This window comes from Lithobates pipiens, unplaced genomic scaffold, assembly GCF_037356315.1.
Source record: "Lithobates pipiens isolate NorthernLeopardFrog02 unplaced genomic scaffold, aLitPip1_a1.2 Scaffold_18, whole genome shotgun sequence".
In the NCBI taxonomy this organism is placed as follows: domain Eukaryota; kingdom Metazoa; phylum Chordata; class Amphibia; order Anura; family Ranidae; genus Lithobates; species Lithobates pipiens.
Genome location: NW_027507758.1, coordinates 606142344 through 606156528, shown reverse-complemented (window position 1 = coordinate 606156528; position 14185 = coordinate 606142344). Strand labels below are relative to the sequence as shown.

The 14185-nt window shown below is 43.2% G+C and overlaps 1 protein-coding gene across 1 annotated transcript in view; it reads left to right on the top strand.

The window, feature by feature from the left end:
- The window catches only part of LOC143989217 (PIN2/TERF1-interacting telomerase inhibitor 1-like), a 220196-nt gene extending 206223 nt beyond the window's left edge, over positions 1–13973 (top strand). Inside the window, exon 7 of the mRNA XM_077489276.1 lies at positions 9213–13973. Coding sequence (XP_077345402.1) covers positions 9213–9776 — 564 coding nt within the window. The 3' untranslated portion in view covers positions 9777–13973. The remainder of the gene's footprint in view (positions 1–9212) is intronic.
- The last annotated feature ends 212 nt before the right edge of the window (positions 13974–14185 follow it).

The following is a 14185-nucleotide window of genomic DNA, read 5'->3' as shown; positions in this document are numbered from 1 at the left end:
TCCCTGTCTTCCCCTAGTACAAGCGCCTCCCACAATACAGTAAAACACTGGTTAGGCATAAAGTTAACCCCTTGATCGCCCCTGATGTTAACCTCTTCCCAGCCAGTGTCATTAGTTACAGTGACAATGCAAAGTGTCAGTCAGTGTCCAATTTGTCCGCTGTAATGTCGCTGATCGCGACTAGTTAAAAAGAAATAAAAATCATGCTATAACTTTTGCGTAACCAATCAAAAAAAAAAAAAAAAAAGCTTATTGGGGATTATTTTTTTACCAAAAATATGTAGAAGAATACATATTGTCCTAAATAATGAAGAAATTTATTTTTTTTTTACTTTTTTTTATTGGATGCGATTAAAAAAATATATATATATATATATATATATATATATATATATTTACTATTATCATTATTTAAAGAGGAGTTTCCCTTAAAAAAAAAATTAAAAGTCAGCAGCTACAAATACTGCAGCTGCTGACTTTTACTTTCACTTACCTGTCCCAGGGTCCAGCGCTGCGGGGGAACGAAGCCCCGCTCGTTCCCCCCCTCCTCTCGGCGGCACCGGCATTGCAACTGTGGGCACCCGGCTGTGGCTTCACAGCCGGGCACCCACTGCAAGAGCAGCACCACAAGCCTTGATTGGCCACGCAGTCATCTGGGACCTGTCACGTGTCCCAGATGACTGACAGGAGGGAGGGGGCACAGCTGAGCCCTTCCTGCTCCGAGGGGAAGTGATGTCACCAGCCCAGTGAATGAAGGAGGCAGACTACGAGGGACCCCCTAGCAACAGGCATTTAGAGGTAAGTAAAAAAATATTTTTTTCAAAATATATATATTTTTTTAAGAATTTTAATCACTTTTTTTTTGTGTGTGGAACACCACTTTAAGGTGCTTATATAGCGCCGTCAATTTACGCAGCGCTTTACATATACATTTTATATTCACATCGGTCCCTACCCTCAAGGAGCTTGCAATCTAAGGTCCCAAACTCACATTCATATATATATATATATATATATATATATATATATATATATATATATATATATATATATATATATATATATATATATATATATATAAAAATATATACTTTTTTTTTTTTTTTTTTTTTGCTTATAACGCAAATAATTTAAAACACAGATGTGATCAAATACCACCAAAAGAAAGCTCTATTTGTGGGGTCAAAAGGACATACATTTTTATTTGGGTGCAGTGTCACACAACTGCACAATTGTCAGATAAATTAATGCAGTGCCGTATAGCCAAAAAAGGCCTGGTCACGAAGGTGGGTAAATCTTTTTGAGCTGAAGTGGTTAAATTAATGAATAAAATTTGCCTCCCCATTGAAAGCCGCCCCCCTTTGATGTGCAAGAGGAGGCTTCGATGTTAAAGTCCTCCACCCCAGCATGCTGGGGTGGCAATGAATGTCACCTCCCTGGATCAACATTATGCTTTTCCATGATGCGGTCGGGACGGCCACCAGCCCCATAGCAAGGAAAGATGCAGTGTGTCCTTAATGATCAGTATCATTGGTTGGTGTGATGCTGACGGCAGATACTGGATAAGTTGCTATATGCTGGGTAAAATCTTGTAGCAGGCCGGACGTGGCCTATGAGCCGTAGTTTGAAGACCTCTGGCCTAAGAAAAGAGAGCCCTACATGTGGCAGTGTGATGATCTTCAGAAAGGTCAAGAAAGTCATCCTATGACAGAGGAAGGAACAGCATGAAGTAGCTTTGCAATACCCCTGCCCTGCTTGCAGGAAAAAAAAAACATGCTTTCTCTATAGCTGTAGAAGCCCAGGTAAAAAAAAAAATTTACATATTTTTTTTTTTTATTGGAGTATAAATTCTTGAGCTTTAGCTCTTTCATTTCTATGTACCAGAAAGCATATGTGGAGGGTGACCGCTTGATGATTAAATTGCCCATAACTCCAGTAGTACAGCTTGGCAGCCCAAACACTGATAAAAGTTGCCATGGATGTGTGAGCAGGCGGCCTGCGCTGTTGACAGTAGGGGTAGCGGGGCACGAAGCTGGCATGGACTTGGACCTCAAGATGATTAATGCTTCCCCCATCAACTGAATAGTTTCCTGGGGCTGGCACCATCCTGCCTGTCTTCATGCCCTGCTGGCTCTGTGTGCACTGGCCCATGCTTATTAAATTTCTTATCAACATACAAAATTGGTGACCATGGGGTTCTTGTTTGTAAGATCAAAACGCCTCTCTAAACCTGCTTGGCTCAGTCAAGAGAGAGAAAAGGGGGGGAGGAAAAACATGTTTGTACTGAGAATTCTTCGTTCGGGAGCATTACTTCATATCAGTAGTCAGTTACAGTCATTAAGTTGTCAGAAGCGGAATTCAGAAGAGTAAGTGGAGACGGGTGTTGCCAGTTTCTGGTACAGGGGAGTGCCTGCTGATTGGCAAGACTCACTCAGATGGAAAATGGTGGCTTGGAAGGAACAGGTGGTCTGCGGCGCTCTTATACTGCACCCTATGTGGGGAGTTTGTAAAAGAGCTTTTCGCGGTGCATACTTGTACGAAGCTATAGCTACCTTTTTATAATATCGTGCTTTATATCCCACTAATGATGATGTCCATTGACCATTTGATTTGACTGTGAAGTATTAGCCTAACTATAGGTGGAAGTGTCTTCAAGAGCCAAAGGTGGAAAATCACCTGCCTATCCTTTGTAGCCAAAATATCACCATACCAGTTTCTCTTGGGTAAACTAAAGTCGTGTCAGCAGGGACCAATAAGGTGGAGCTTACAGTACACACAACAAGAGGCTATCTACCCATTCTTCAAGTCTGATGAAACATTTTCGTAGTCAGACTTCAAAAGGTATTCCTGATATACCCCAAGTTGTGCACCACGTACTTGAATTGATGAATATAACCTGTGCCTCCTCATGTGGTTATTCCTCGTAGCCCGGGATCCATGGCTGTTTCTCATACAATGTACCCAAAAGACTGAAGTAGTACACAAAGAGATCAGTACCTCACAGAAGATGGACAAATTACCCAGGTCCCTCACCCAGACATTGGAAAGTACTTAAAGGGGAGTTCCACCCAAAAATGGAATTTGCGCTTTAAGTGCTGGTGACCCCCTGACATGCCACCATTGGCATGTCATTTTTTTTTGGGGGGGGGGGGGGCGCGTACCCTGTTTTTAGAGGCACCCAGCTCCCACTCCCTCTCCTGGCGCTATGGCGTCGAAAGGAAGTTCCCCCCCCCCCTCCCTCCCTGCAATCTTCTGGGACACGTCATGGGTCCTAAAAGATTGCCTGGCCATTCGCGGCGTGTGCACAGCTGTAAAGTCGCAGCTGGGTGCCCACAGTTAAAATGCCAGCACCACAGAGAAGAGCGAGGCTTCCTGGACCGTGGGTCAGGCGAGTGTCCGATTATTGAAAGTCGGCCGCTACACTTTTTGTAGCTGCTGACTTTTAAATGGGTGGAACTCCACTTTAACCACTTCAAAACAGGGCACTTTTCCCCTCTTCCTGCCCAGTTCAATGTTCAGCTTTCAGTGCTGTCGCATTTTGAATGACAATTGCGCAGTCATGAGATGCTGTGCGCAAACTGAATTTTTATCATTTTTTTTCTCACAAATATAACTTTCTTTTGATGGTATTTGATCACCACTGGGGTTTTTATTTTTTGTGCTACAAATAAAAATTTAGGGGAAAAAAAGTTTTTCTTCATTTCTGTTACAAAACTTTTGTAAATAAGTAAGTTTTCTCCTCACAGATGAGGCGGCTGTGATTGGCACTGATGAGGTGGTAATGATGGGCACTGATGATGAGGCACTTATATGCAGCACTGATGGGCACTGATAGGCAGTACTGATAAGCAGCACTGGGCACTGATGGGTGGCAGTGATATGCAGCACTGATGGGCACTCATGGACGGCACTGATGTGCACCGATAGGTGACACTCGGCAATCATAAGTGGCACTGATAGGTGGTACTGGTGGGCAGCATTGATAGATGGCACTGATAGGCAGCACTGATCAGGAGGCACTGGCAGGCATCATCGGGCATAGAGTGCCATCCTAATGGGCACTGGTTGGCTCCCCTAGTGGGCATCCCTGGTGGTCTAAAGTGAGCATCCTCGATGGGTCTGCACTGATAATCAATGCACTGATGATCAGCGCAGACCTCCCCTTTCAGGATAGCAGCCAATCGGCTCTCCTCTACTTGCGCCTGTCAGTGCGAGTGGTGGAAAAGCAGATAAACAGCTCTTCCTGTTTAAACTGTGATCAGCTGTGATTGGACACAGCTGATAACATGGTAAAGAGCCTACATCATAGGCTCTTTACCTAGATCAGGGATGCAGCATGTCAGACTGACACATCACACCACCGATCGCCGTGCTGGTCTGTGTCCGCTCCGCCCTAAGGGCTGTCCAATGTAAACAGACCGCCTGCCTATATAAACCCAACTGCCATCCAATCTGATCCACCAGATGGATAGGGAACGTTTTTTGCGGACAGGATCGGATCAAATGTCGGCGGATGTCAATGGGCAGGTCCATTGACACCTGCCAATCCATAGAGGAGACTGTAGGGTCTGATTGGATCGGCCTGAAAAACTGGCAGGCAGGCCTTAAAGCAACAGGTTTAGTTCAGCTTTAATGGTCAGAAGCACCTCTCATCCTATGAGTAGCCATAAACAGTCCAATCTAAGCCTAAAGCCTGGTACACACTGTTGTTTATTTGTTTGCTTTCATTCAACCCACTGGGCTGAACAAAAAAAAAACTGAAGCACTTGGGAGGAGCTGCTGTACTATGCGATGTTAGTACATCAATCTCCCCCCACTGAGCTATTGACGGTCTTCCACCAGAACACCCCAGTCAGCAAACCTTTCTACAGTGGTGTGAAAAAGTGTTTGCCCCCTTCCTCATTTCCTGTTCCTTTGCATGTTTGTCACACTTAAGTGTTTCAGAACCTCAAACCAATTTAAACAATAGTCAAGGACAACACAAGTAAACACAAAATGCAATTTGTAAATGAAGGTGTTTATTATTAAAGGTGAAAAAAAATCCAAACCATCATGGCCCTGTGTGAAAAAGTGATTGCCCCCTAAACCTAATAACTGGTTGGGCCACCCTTAGCAGCAACAACTGCAACCAAGCGTTTGCGATAACGTGCAATGAGGCTTTTACAGCGTCCTGGAGGAATTTTGGCCCACTCATCTTTGCAGAATTGTCCTAATTCAGTTACATTAGAGGGTTTTCGAGCATGAACGGCCTTTTTAAGGTCATACCACAACATCTCAATAGGATTCAGGTCAGGACTTTGGCTAGGCCACTCCAAAGTCTTCATTTTGTTTTTCTTCAGCCATTCGGTGGTGGACTTGCTGGTGTGTTTAGGATCATTTTCCTGCTGCAGAACCCAAGTTCGTTTCAGCTTGAGTACACAAACAGATGGTCGGACATTCTCCTTCAGGATCTCTTGGTAGACAGCAGAATTCATAGTTCCTTTTATCACGGCAAGTCTTCCAGGTCCTGAAGCAGCAAAACAGCTCCAGACCATCACACTACCACCACCATATTTTACTGTTGGTATAATGTTCTTTTTATGAAATGCAGTGTTCCTTCTACGCCAGATATACTTGGACACACACCTTCCAAAGAGTTCCACTTTTGTCTCATCGGTCCACAGAATGTTGTCCCAAAAGTCTTGGGGATCATCAAGATGTGTTGTGGAGAAATTAAGACGAGCTTTGATGTTCTTTTTGCTCAGCAGTAGTTTTCTCCTTGGAACTCTGCCATGCAGGCCATTTTTGCCCAGTCTTTTCCTGATGGTGGAGGCATGAACGCTGACCTTAACTGAGGCAAGTGAGGCCTGCAGTTCCTTGGACGTTGTTGTGGGGTCTTTTGTGACCTCTTGGATGAGTCGTCGCTGCGCTCTTGGGGTAATTTTGGGCGGCCGGCCACTCCTGGGAAGGTTCACCACTGTTCCATGTCTTCGCCATTTGTGGATAATGGCTCTCACTGTGGTTCGCTGGATTCCCAAAGCTTTGGAAATGGCTTTATAACCCTTTCCAGACTGATAGATCTCAATTACTTTCTTTCTCAATTGTTCCTGAATTTCTTTGGGTCTCGGCATGATGTGTAGCTTTTAAGGATCTTCTGGTGGACCTTACTGTGTCAAGCAGCTCCTATTTAAGTGATGCCTTGATTGTGAACAGGTGTGGCAATAATCAGGCCTGGGTGTGGCTAGAGAAATTGAACTCAGGTGTGGACAACCACAGTTATAGTATGTTTTAACAAGGGGGGCAATCACTTTTTCACACAGGGCCATGATGGTTTGGATTTTTTTTCACCTTTAATAATAAACACCTTCATTTACAAATTGCATTTTGTGTTTACTTGTGTTGTCCTTGACTATTGTTTAAATTGGTTTGATGTTCCGAAACACTTAAGTGTGACAAACATGCAAAGGAACAGGAAATGAGGAAGGGGGCAAACACTTTTTCACACCACTGTAGGTCATGCTCCTTCTATAGAAGCTGGTCAAATGGCCGGTGTTGTGACATATACAGCCCGGCCATCAAAAAGTGTACGCTCTGAACTGTGCAGGCGCACCGCTTGCGCAGTACGGAGCAGAAGGAGATTCGGAAAACCTCCGAAGAGTCCAGGTGCAAGTCCCACCATCCAAGTGGACATAGGGCTGCACATATTAGAGGGCCCCTCATGGGCTCGCTTCGCTCGCCACGCTTCGGGCACGGCCTCGCTTCGCTCGGCTCTTTTTATTTTAACTCTATGTCCACTTGGATGGTGGGGCTAGAACCTGGACTTGTGGCGCAGGCGCCGTTCATCTTTGGCTGTTTTCGGAATCTGCTTGTCCTGTGTACTGCGCATGTGCAGTACACAGTGGACACTATCCGACAGGACACGGCTTCTGTTGGATAGGCTGCTGTACACATGGGCCTAAATGTTGCGGTGCCTGGACTGACATTGGTGATGTCAGCAGAGAGCGGTCTTTGGTCCGCTGTCTGCTGAAAATGGGTCACAGGAGTGCAAAACGAACTGCACTCCTGTGATCCATAGGAGAAGTACAGCCAAACAAGCTTTGGCTGGACTTCTCCTTTAATCATACAGTACAGGTCACGGGCTTGTTATTTACAGACCCTGGGTTATAAGCTGGTACCTTCAGGTGATTGGACGTTGGCAAAACTTTAGAGGAAATGTCCCCTGGGTGTCCCCCTATAACCCTATCTTACTGCATGAGCCTTCAGTTTCTGTAGTGTCCTAATGTGACAGACCTCTTCTACCTTACGGAGAAATCACTCTAAGCCTAACTGCAATCAACTCTTCACTGTGTTTTAATACATCAATAGAAGCAGTGTATCTGAAGTTTTTCTTGCGCTAGTAGCTGTTATTATTTAAAACAGGCTGGAGTTTCCATCATTGGTTGATCTTTCCCGTTCTATACCGTAGACAAAATAAAAAGTCATATTATTACCTGCGTGCCTGTGGGTTGATTTCTTATCTCCCATGCCTACTCTCCCAAATGTCCGGCGGACCTAGAAATAAAACTTGCTTCAAATCTTTCTGAAGGACTCGAGTCCGGTCGAAAAATCCGATCGCCTGTGTGCTAGTGCGACGGACTAAAACCGACGCTAGGGCAGCTATTGGCTACTGGCTATGAACTTCCTTATTCTACGTCATCACGTTTTCAATACGTTTTTGGATTGATCGTGTGTGGCCAAGTCCGTTCGTTTGAAAGTACAGCGGATCTCGGCTGCAAAGTCCGTTGGATTGTCCTCCGGACCAAGTCCGTCGGATTGTCCTCCGGACCAAGTCCGTCGAAAGGTCCAGTCGTGTGTACGTGGCAATAGACAGACACCTGTCAAAAGGGAGGACTTGTTAACTATTCCTGGTTGGTGCATAAAAAGTTGTAAAGATCCCAAAGGCTCATCATACTCATGAGCCCAGTGATAGCTTTGCATTTTAATACATTAAAATTAATGCACACAATAGCATATGTCCATGTCTTCTGCAGTTTTGTCCCCAGGTCAGGCACATCCTGTATTCAGTTTGTTGATATCTCTGCAGGATCGAAAAAAAATGATATGATTTTGTTAGTTACTGTAATAAATTATGTTCCAATACTGAGAGGACCAAGGTGGTTCTTCAAAACATGCGACTAAAGTCCTCAAACCCATGTTGGACGTGGGATGAAAGTGAAATGCAGAGCTTTTATTCGGATCATTGCTGGAATTTCTCTGTCATAATGTTTGTCTTAAAAGCTTGGGCTGTCTTCCTCTTGGATGGACATCTGGCCAACAGTCAATCGATCAAGCAATATATCATCTCTTTTAATAAGGCTTCTCATGGGAATGCAGTAGTTTAACTTTGACTATGATGGATTTTTTTCTGCAAAATATCAAACTGTAAAAAATTGTAGAAAAGTTCAGTTCGACTCTGATTTTATTAAAGGAAATGTCTGGTCAATTATGTGGCCATTAGATCTTTAACTATTTTGCAACCAGTAGAATCTTAGTGTATTCAAACCCAACAATTTATCTTTTGTTGTCGTTCAGTAAGTGACATATACATGTATGTTTCGAAAAATGCAAAAAAATTACTTTGGTTCTAAAGCCTGCATTCCATGCATTAGGTTAAAAAAAAAAAAAAACTTTTGAGCTGCAGGATCACTATAGGTATTAATCCCATACAGTTACCATGCTAGATTGGACCTAGAGGTGAGCAGATCATCTCTTGCTTTTTAGGCCCATGTTAAGCACTGGTTGAACTATTTTTGCTCTTCCTGTCAGTTTGAGGAGACCATCTACTTTGGAGCCCATGGCATTGCTTAAACGGTTCTTCGGGCATCAACCTAAAAATAGGTAACATGTAATGGCTAGGTGTCATCATTCCACAAGTGAACTAGCCAAAGTACCATTTCAACCTACCGCATCTTGGACTCCTTTGTTCTAATGGAGTGTAAGGTTTAATGTTGGTTGAACTAGATGGACATGTTTCTTTTTTCAACCTGACTAAATGTGTAACTACGTATAGATAAAAGTAAGTCATTTGCTCTGTTCTCCTGGAAAAAAAAACATGGAGGAGAAGAAAGTGAAATCTGTGAGGACAGCAATATGAGACATTGCCAATTTGTTTATTAGATTTATTACTTTTGCGGCATAATTAAAATTTCTTCTCATCTATGGCATACTAACGTGTTCTTTCTTTAATCCTCCAGGATGAAGCTAATGCAGACTCTGAAGAAAGTGAAGAAAAGGAACAAGAGAGCCCAAGCCCTAAAAATGAGGTTGAGTTGGGTAATACGGTGACCAGTTCTTTATCGGTAACTCAATACTTTGCCAAACGAATGGCAGAGCTTAAAAAATCTCAGTCCAGGCGTACAGAGTCTGCCCAGCAGAGCGCCGAAGCCAGCCCAGCAAACAGCTCAGACGGTTCTACTGAGCCTAAGAAAAAACACAAAAAGAAGAAACCTAGTCAGAATGATGGTGACTATGAGTCGAAGCTAGTGGAAAGAAATGAGGGAGAAAATCCCGTGCATGAAAGGAAAAAGTCAAAAAGCAAAAAAAAACGCTGTGAGATCACTGATGGTACAGAGGAACAAGAGGAGCCTGAACAAGTCCAGGAGGATGAACTGAAAAGAAAGAAAAGTAAAAACAAAAGGAATAAGGAGGCTTTGGACCAGATTGAAAAGAAGGAAGATACTCCCCTTTCGATTGAGGATGCTTCTACTGAGGAACCAAAGAAGAAGAAGAAAAAGAAGAAGCAAAAGTCCCATGATTAGATAGTTTTAGTGCCATATTAAAATAGCAATATGAAATTGGAGACTCTTCTGCCTTTTGATAAGATATTATTATGAATTGCTGGGTGCACATTGCATCTGGTGCTTACCGTTCACAACGTTCATGGCTGCTCAGGGGACTTTGCCACAGTAATCCCACCCATGAAGAGCGCCCCAGCTTCAGGGAAGGAATAATACAGAGGGCATCTTTCCTGTGAGCCAGCAGTGAAGTGAGCTTTTTGCATGCTGCTCATGTATATGGAGCCATTGGCTCAGTCCACCTTGACTGGGGATCGTTCTTCAGGTATTTGGATTAAGTTTTTAGCGCCTCATGTGGCACCCACCCGTACTTATGAATTTGTACTGTAACTACTAGATAGAATTTATTTATCACTGCCAAGATGCCTTGAATGAAGCAGCATGAAATGTAAAAGCCTGCCGTTAATCATGTTTTAAAACTTTATGTGAAACATTTATGAATACAGTAAATCCTTGGTTTGAGAGTAACTTGGTTTGAGAGCGTTTTGCAAGACGAGCAAAATTTTTTAATACATTTTGACTTGATATACAAGTGATGTCTTGAAATACAAGTAGCGTCACATCACAACCGAGTATAAAAGAGAAGAGAGGCGCCTCTAAGTGTAACAATATTAATGAAGGTACACCAGTTAGCAACATATTGCTACACTTAGGCACCTCTCTTCTCTTTTATACTCTGGAGCTCCTGATGAATTTTGCTTCTAATCCCCTTGTGGAGGCTTCCATTTGTGGATGGACATTTAATGGTTACACAATCTGGTCACATTGCTATAATCTTTTTATATGGACTATAAACTGAAGGACTTGTGAATAAATGGTTGTGGAACGAATCATTCGAGTTTCCATTATTTCTTATAGGGAAACTCGCTTTGATATACAAGTGCTTTGGATTACAAACATGTTTCTGGAACGAATTATGCTCGCAATCCAAGGTTTTACTGTATATGATTTTAGAATGTTAGCAGTCTGAAAACTGAGCTTTCTACCCTTGGCCGTATAGATCACGAGAAGTAATGTTAAGGAAACATGGGGCTGCCATGCTGACCTTCTGAAAATATTAATTAATTGGCTGTCTCTACTTTTACAAAGTCATCAACCCAAAACAGCTAGGCTGCTTGTAAAACCTAGATCACTTAAATGTGCATGCTTGTACCAAAAAATAACTAAAGCCCTCTAAATTAGACAGCCAGGCAGCCAATATTTTCAGAAGGAGAGATCAACGGTGACTGGAATTCTCCTAATACAGGTTTCCTTGAGGCCCCCTTCACACTATGGGGGTTATTTACTAAAGGTAAATCCTTCAGATCTTCCCCTCATTTCAGATCTACCCTTCAGAACTACATGACTGCACTTCCACAGTGCACAGTGGATTTGCCTTTAGTAAATTCACCCCTATGCATTGTAATAATGCTTTGCTGTGTGCTAGCATGGCACTATGTTGCAGCTCATGCACAAGGGTGGTTGGTCTGCCCAGTGTAAAAACCTGCCATTTTGGGGCAGAGGACACACAGGTGCAGTGTACAGCCCCCCCCCCCCCCCCCACGGACTCAATGACAGGCTGAAATACACAACTGAACGCTGTTTTGAGTGGTATTAACTTTTTAGGGCTGTAAGCGTTCAAGGACATATGCACTGAATGCAGGAATTCTGTGTTCCAGTCATTGGTACCTGAACACGAGTATCATTCAGTACAGTCGCTGTATATTTCAACCTGTCGTTGGTTTTGACAAGCTGCTGGCAGCGGGCTGTATGCTGCTCCTGTGGCTGCCTTGGTCCAAAACGTAGAGGTTTTTACGCTGTTTGGACCAAACCAGATGTGTGCCCAACCCCTAAAGGCGGACAGTGCACCTTAACACAGTATATCAGGCATGCACCTTTTCCAATAACGCAGTGCCTTGTGGTCCGCCGCAGTTGCGTTGCTCAGTACTGTGACAGTGTCAGGGCCGTCTTTAACACAGGACAAAAGGGGCAGCTTCCCCATGCCCAGTCATCGTTTTGGGGCCCAAAGAAGTTGCCCCTTGAGTCCACAAATAGTTGATAAATGGATTTGGGAGGGCCCAAGAAAATGTTTGCCTAGGGTCTAATCAATATTAAAGATGGCCCTGGACAGTGTTCTATGGTAGCACACAGACGTGAAAGGGAAAAGTTCTATCATGGACTGAGGGAGAGAAGTTCTAAACAACTGGTACAAATGGACTGCAGAGCTAAGGGAAAATGAGGCTGCATTGGTGGACTTGGCATATTTTAAAAAAATCTGGAGAGGAAAAATTATATATATATTTTTTTTTAATCCACAGAATTGTCCTGAAAGAGACATTATACAGTATAGATGTACAATCCTTTTTGTAAAAGCAGAGATTTTCAACATAAACCATCTTATCAACTGTTTAGTGGCTTTTTGTTTATAAATCACTTTGGAATTACTAACATTGATGACAATTATATGATACATCAAATGTACAACATGGAGTCCTATGTCTCCAGCACTACTCAGGACTCTTGATAGTGTAAATATGAAACAGAACAGGGGAGGGAAATAAGGGGCAATATAGAATATCACAAAGAAAGAGGAAGCTGCAGAAAGGATGGATGGATATATATATATATATATATATATATATATATATAAAATGGAGAAAAACTCCATAAAACTGTAAAAGAGGGAGCTGCACGAAACTACAAGGATAGAAATATTGGGGGCTTCAGAACACTGCAAGGATAGAGTAAAACAGAGCTGCAGGAAATGGCAAGGATAGAGAGAGAGCTGCAGAGAATGACATGGAGAGAGCGGGAGCTGCAAAAAAGTACAAGGATAGAGGGGGGGGCTGCAGAAAATGAAAAGAATATAGAGGGAGGGGTGCAGAAAATGACATGGATAGAGAGAGAGGGACTACAGAAAGCTACAATGGTGGTGGGGGGGGGGCTTAGAAAATGATGAGGATAGAGAGAGAGGGACTACAGAAAACGACAAGGATAGAGAGCGGGGGTGGGCTGCAGAAAATGACGAGGATAGAAAGAGGGACTGCAGAAAATGACAAGGAGAGAGAGAGAGGGACTACAGAAAACTCCAAGGATGGGGGGGGGGGGGCTGTAGAAAATGACAAGGATAGAGAGAGTGGGACTGCAGAAAATGATGACGATAGAGAGGGACTACAGAAAATGACAAGGAGAGAGAGAGAAAGATGCAGAAAATGACACAGAGGGAGGGACTACAGAAAACTACAAGGTTAGAGGGGGGGGGGGGGCTGTAGAAAATGACGAGAAGAGAGAGAGAGGGACCGCAGATAACTACAAGGATAGAAAGAGATGCAGAAAATAACAAGGATAGAGAGGGACGTCAGAAAATGAAGATGAGAGAGAGAGACTGCAGAAAATGACGAGGATAGAGAGAGAGGAGCTGCAGAAAATGACGAGGATAGAGAGAGAAGGGCTGCAGAAAATGATGAGGATAGAGAGAGAGGGGCTGCAGAAAATGACGAGAGAGGGGCTGCAGAAAATGACGAGAGAGGGACGAGAGAGGGACTGCAGAAAATGACGAGAGAGGGACTGCAGAAAATGATGAGGATAGAGAGAAAGAGAGGGACGTCAGAAAATTACAAGGAGAGAGAGGGGCTGCAGAAAATGACGAGGATAGAGAGGGGCTGCAGAAAACTGCAAGGATAGAGAGAGAGGGTGCTGCGGAAACCACAAGGATAGAGAAGGGGGGAGCTGCAATAAAAAACAAGGAAAGAGAAAGAACTGCAGAAAACTATAAGGATAGGGTGAAGAAAGGTGCTGTAGAAAATTCCAAGGACAGAGATAGGGGGAGCTGCAGAGGCAACGAGGGCAGAAAAGGAAGGAGCTGCAAAAATGACAATGAGGAGGAATGAAGGAGCTGCCGAAATTGTAGCCACCATTAGGATAGAGATGAAGGGAGCTGCAGAAAATGACAGGGATAGAGAGAGAAAAGGCTGCAAAAAGCTACACGAATGGAGAGGGATCTGCAGAAAATGATAAGGGAAAGAAAGAGCGAGCTACAAAAAAATACATGGATAGAGAAAGCTGCAGAAACTACAAAGACAGAGGAGTGGGCTGCAGAAAGCATACAGTGCCTTGAAAAATTATTCATACCACTTTAAATTTTCCACATTTTGTCATGTTACAATTAAAGGAATACATTTATTTTTGGTGTTTTTTTTGTGATAGACCAACACAAAGTGGCACATAATTGTGAAGTGCAAGGAAAATTATAAATGGTTTTCAATTTTTTTTACAAATAATTATGTGAAAAGTGTGGCATATATTTGTATTCAGGCCCCTTTACTCTGATTCCCCTAGCTAAAATCTAGTTAAACCAATTGCCTTCAGAAGTCACCTAATTAGTAAAAAGAGTC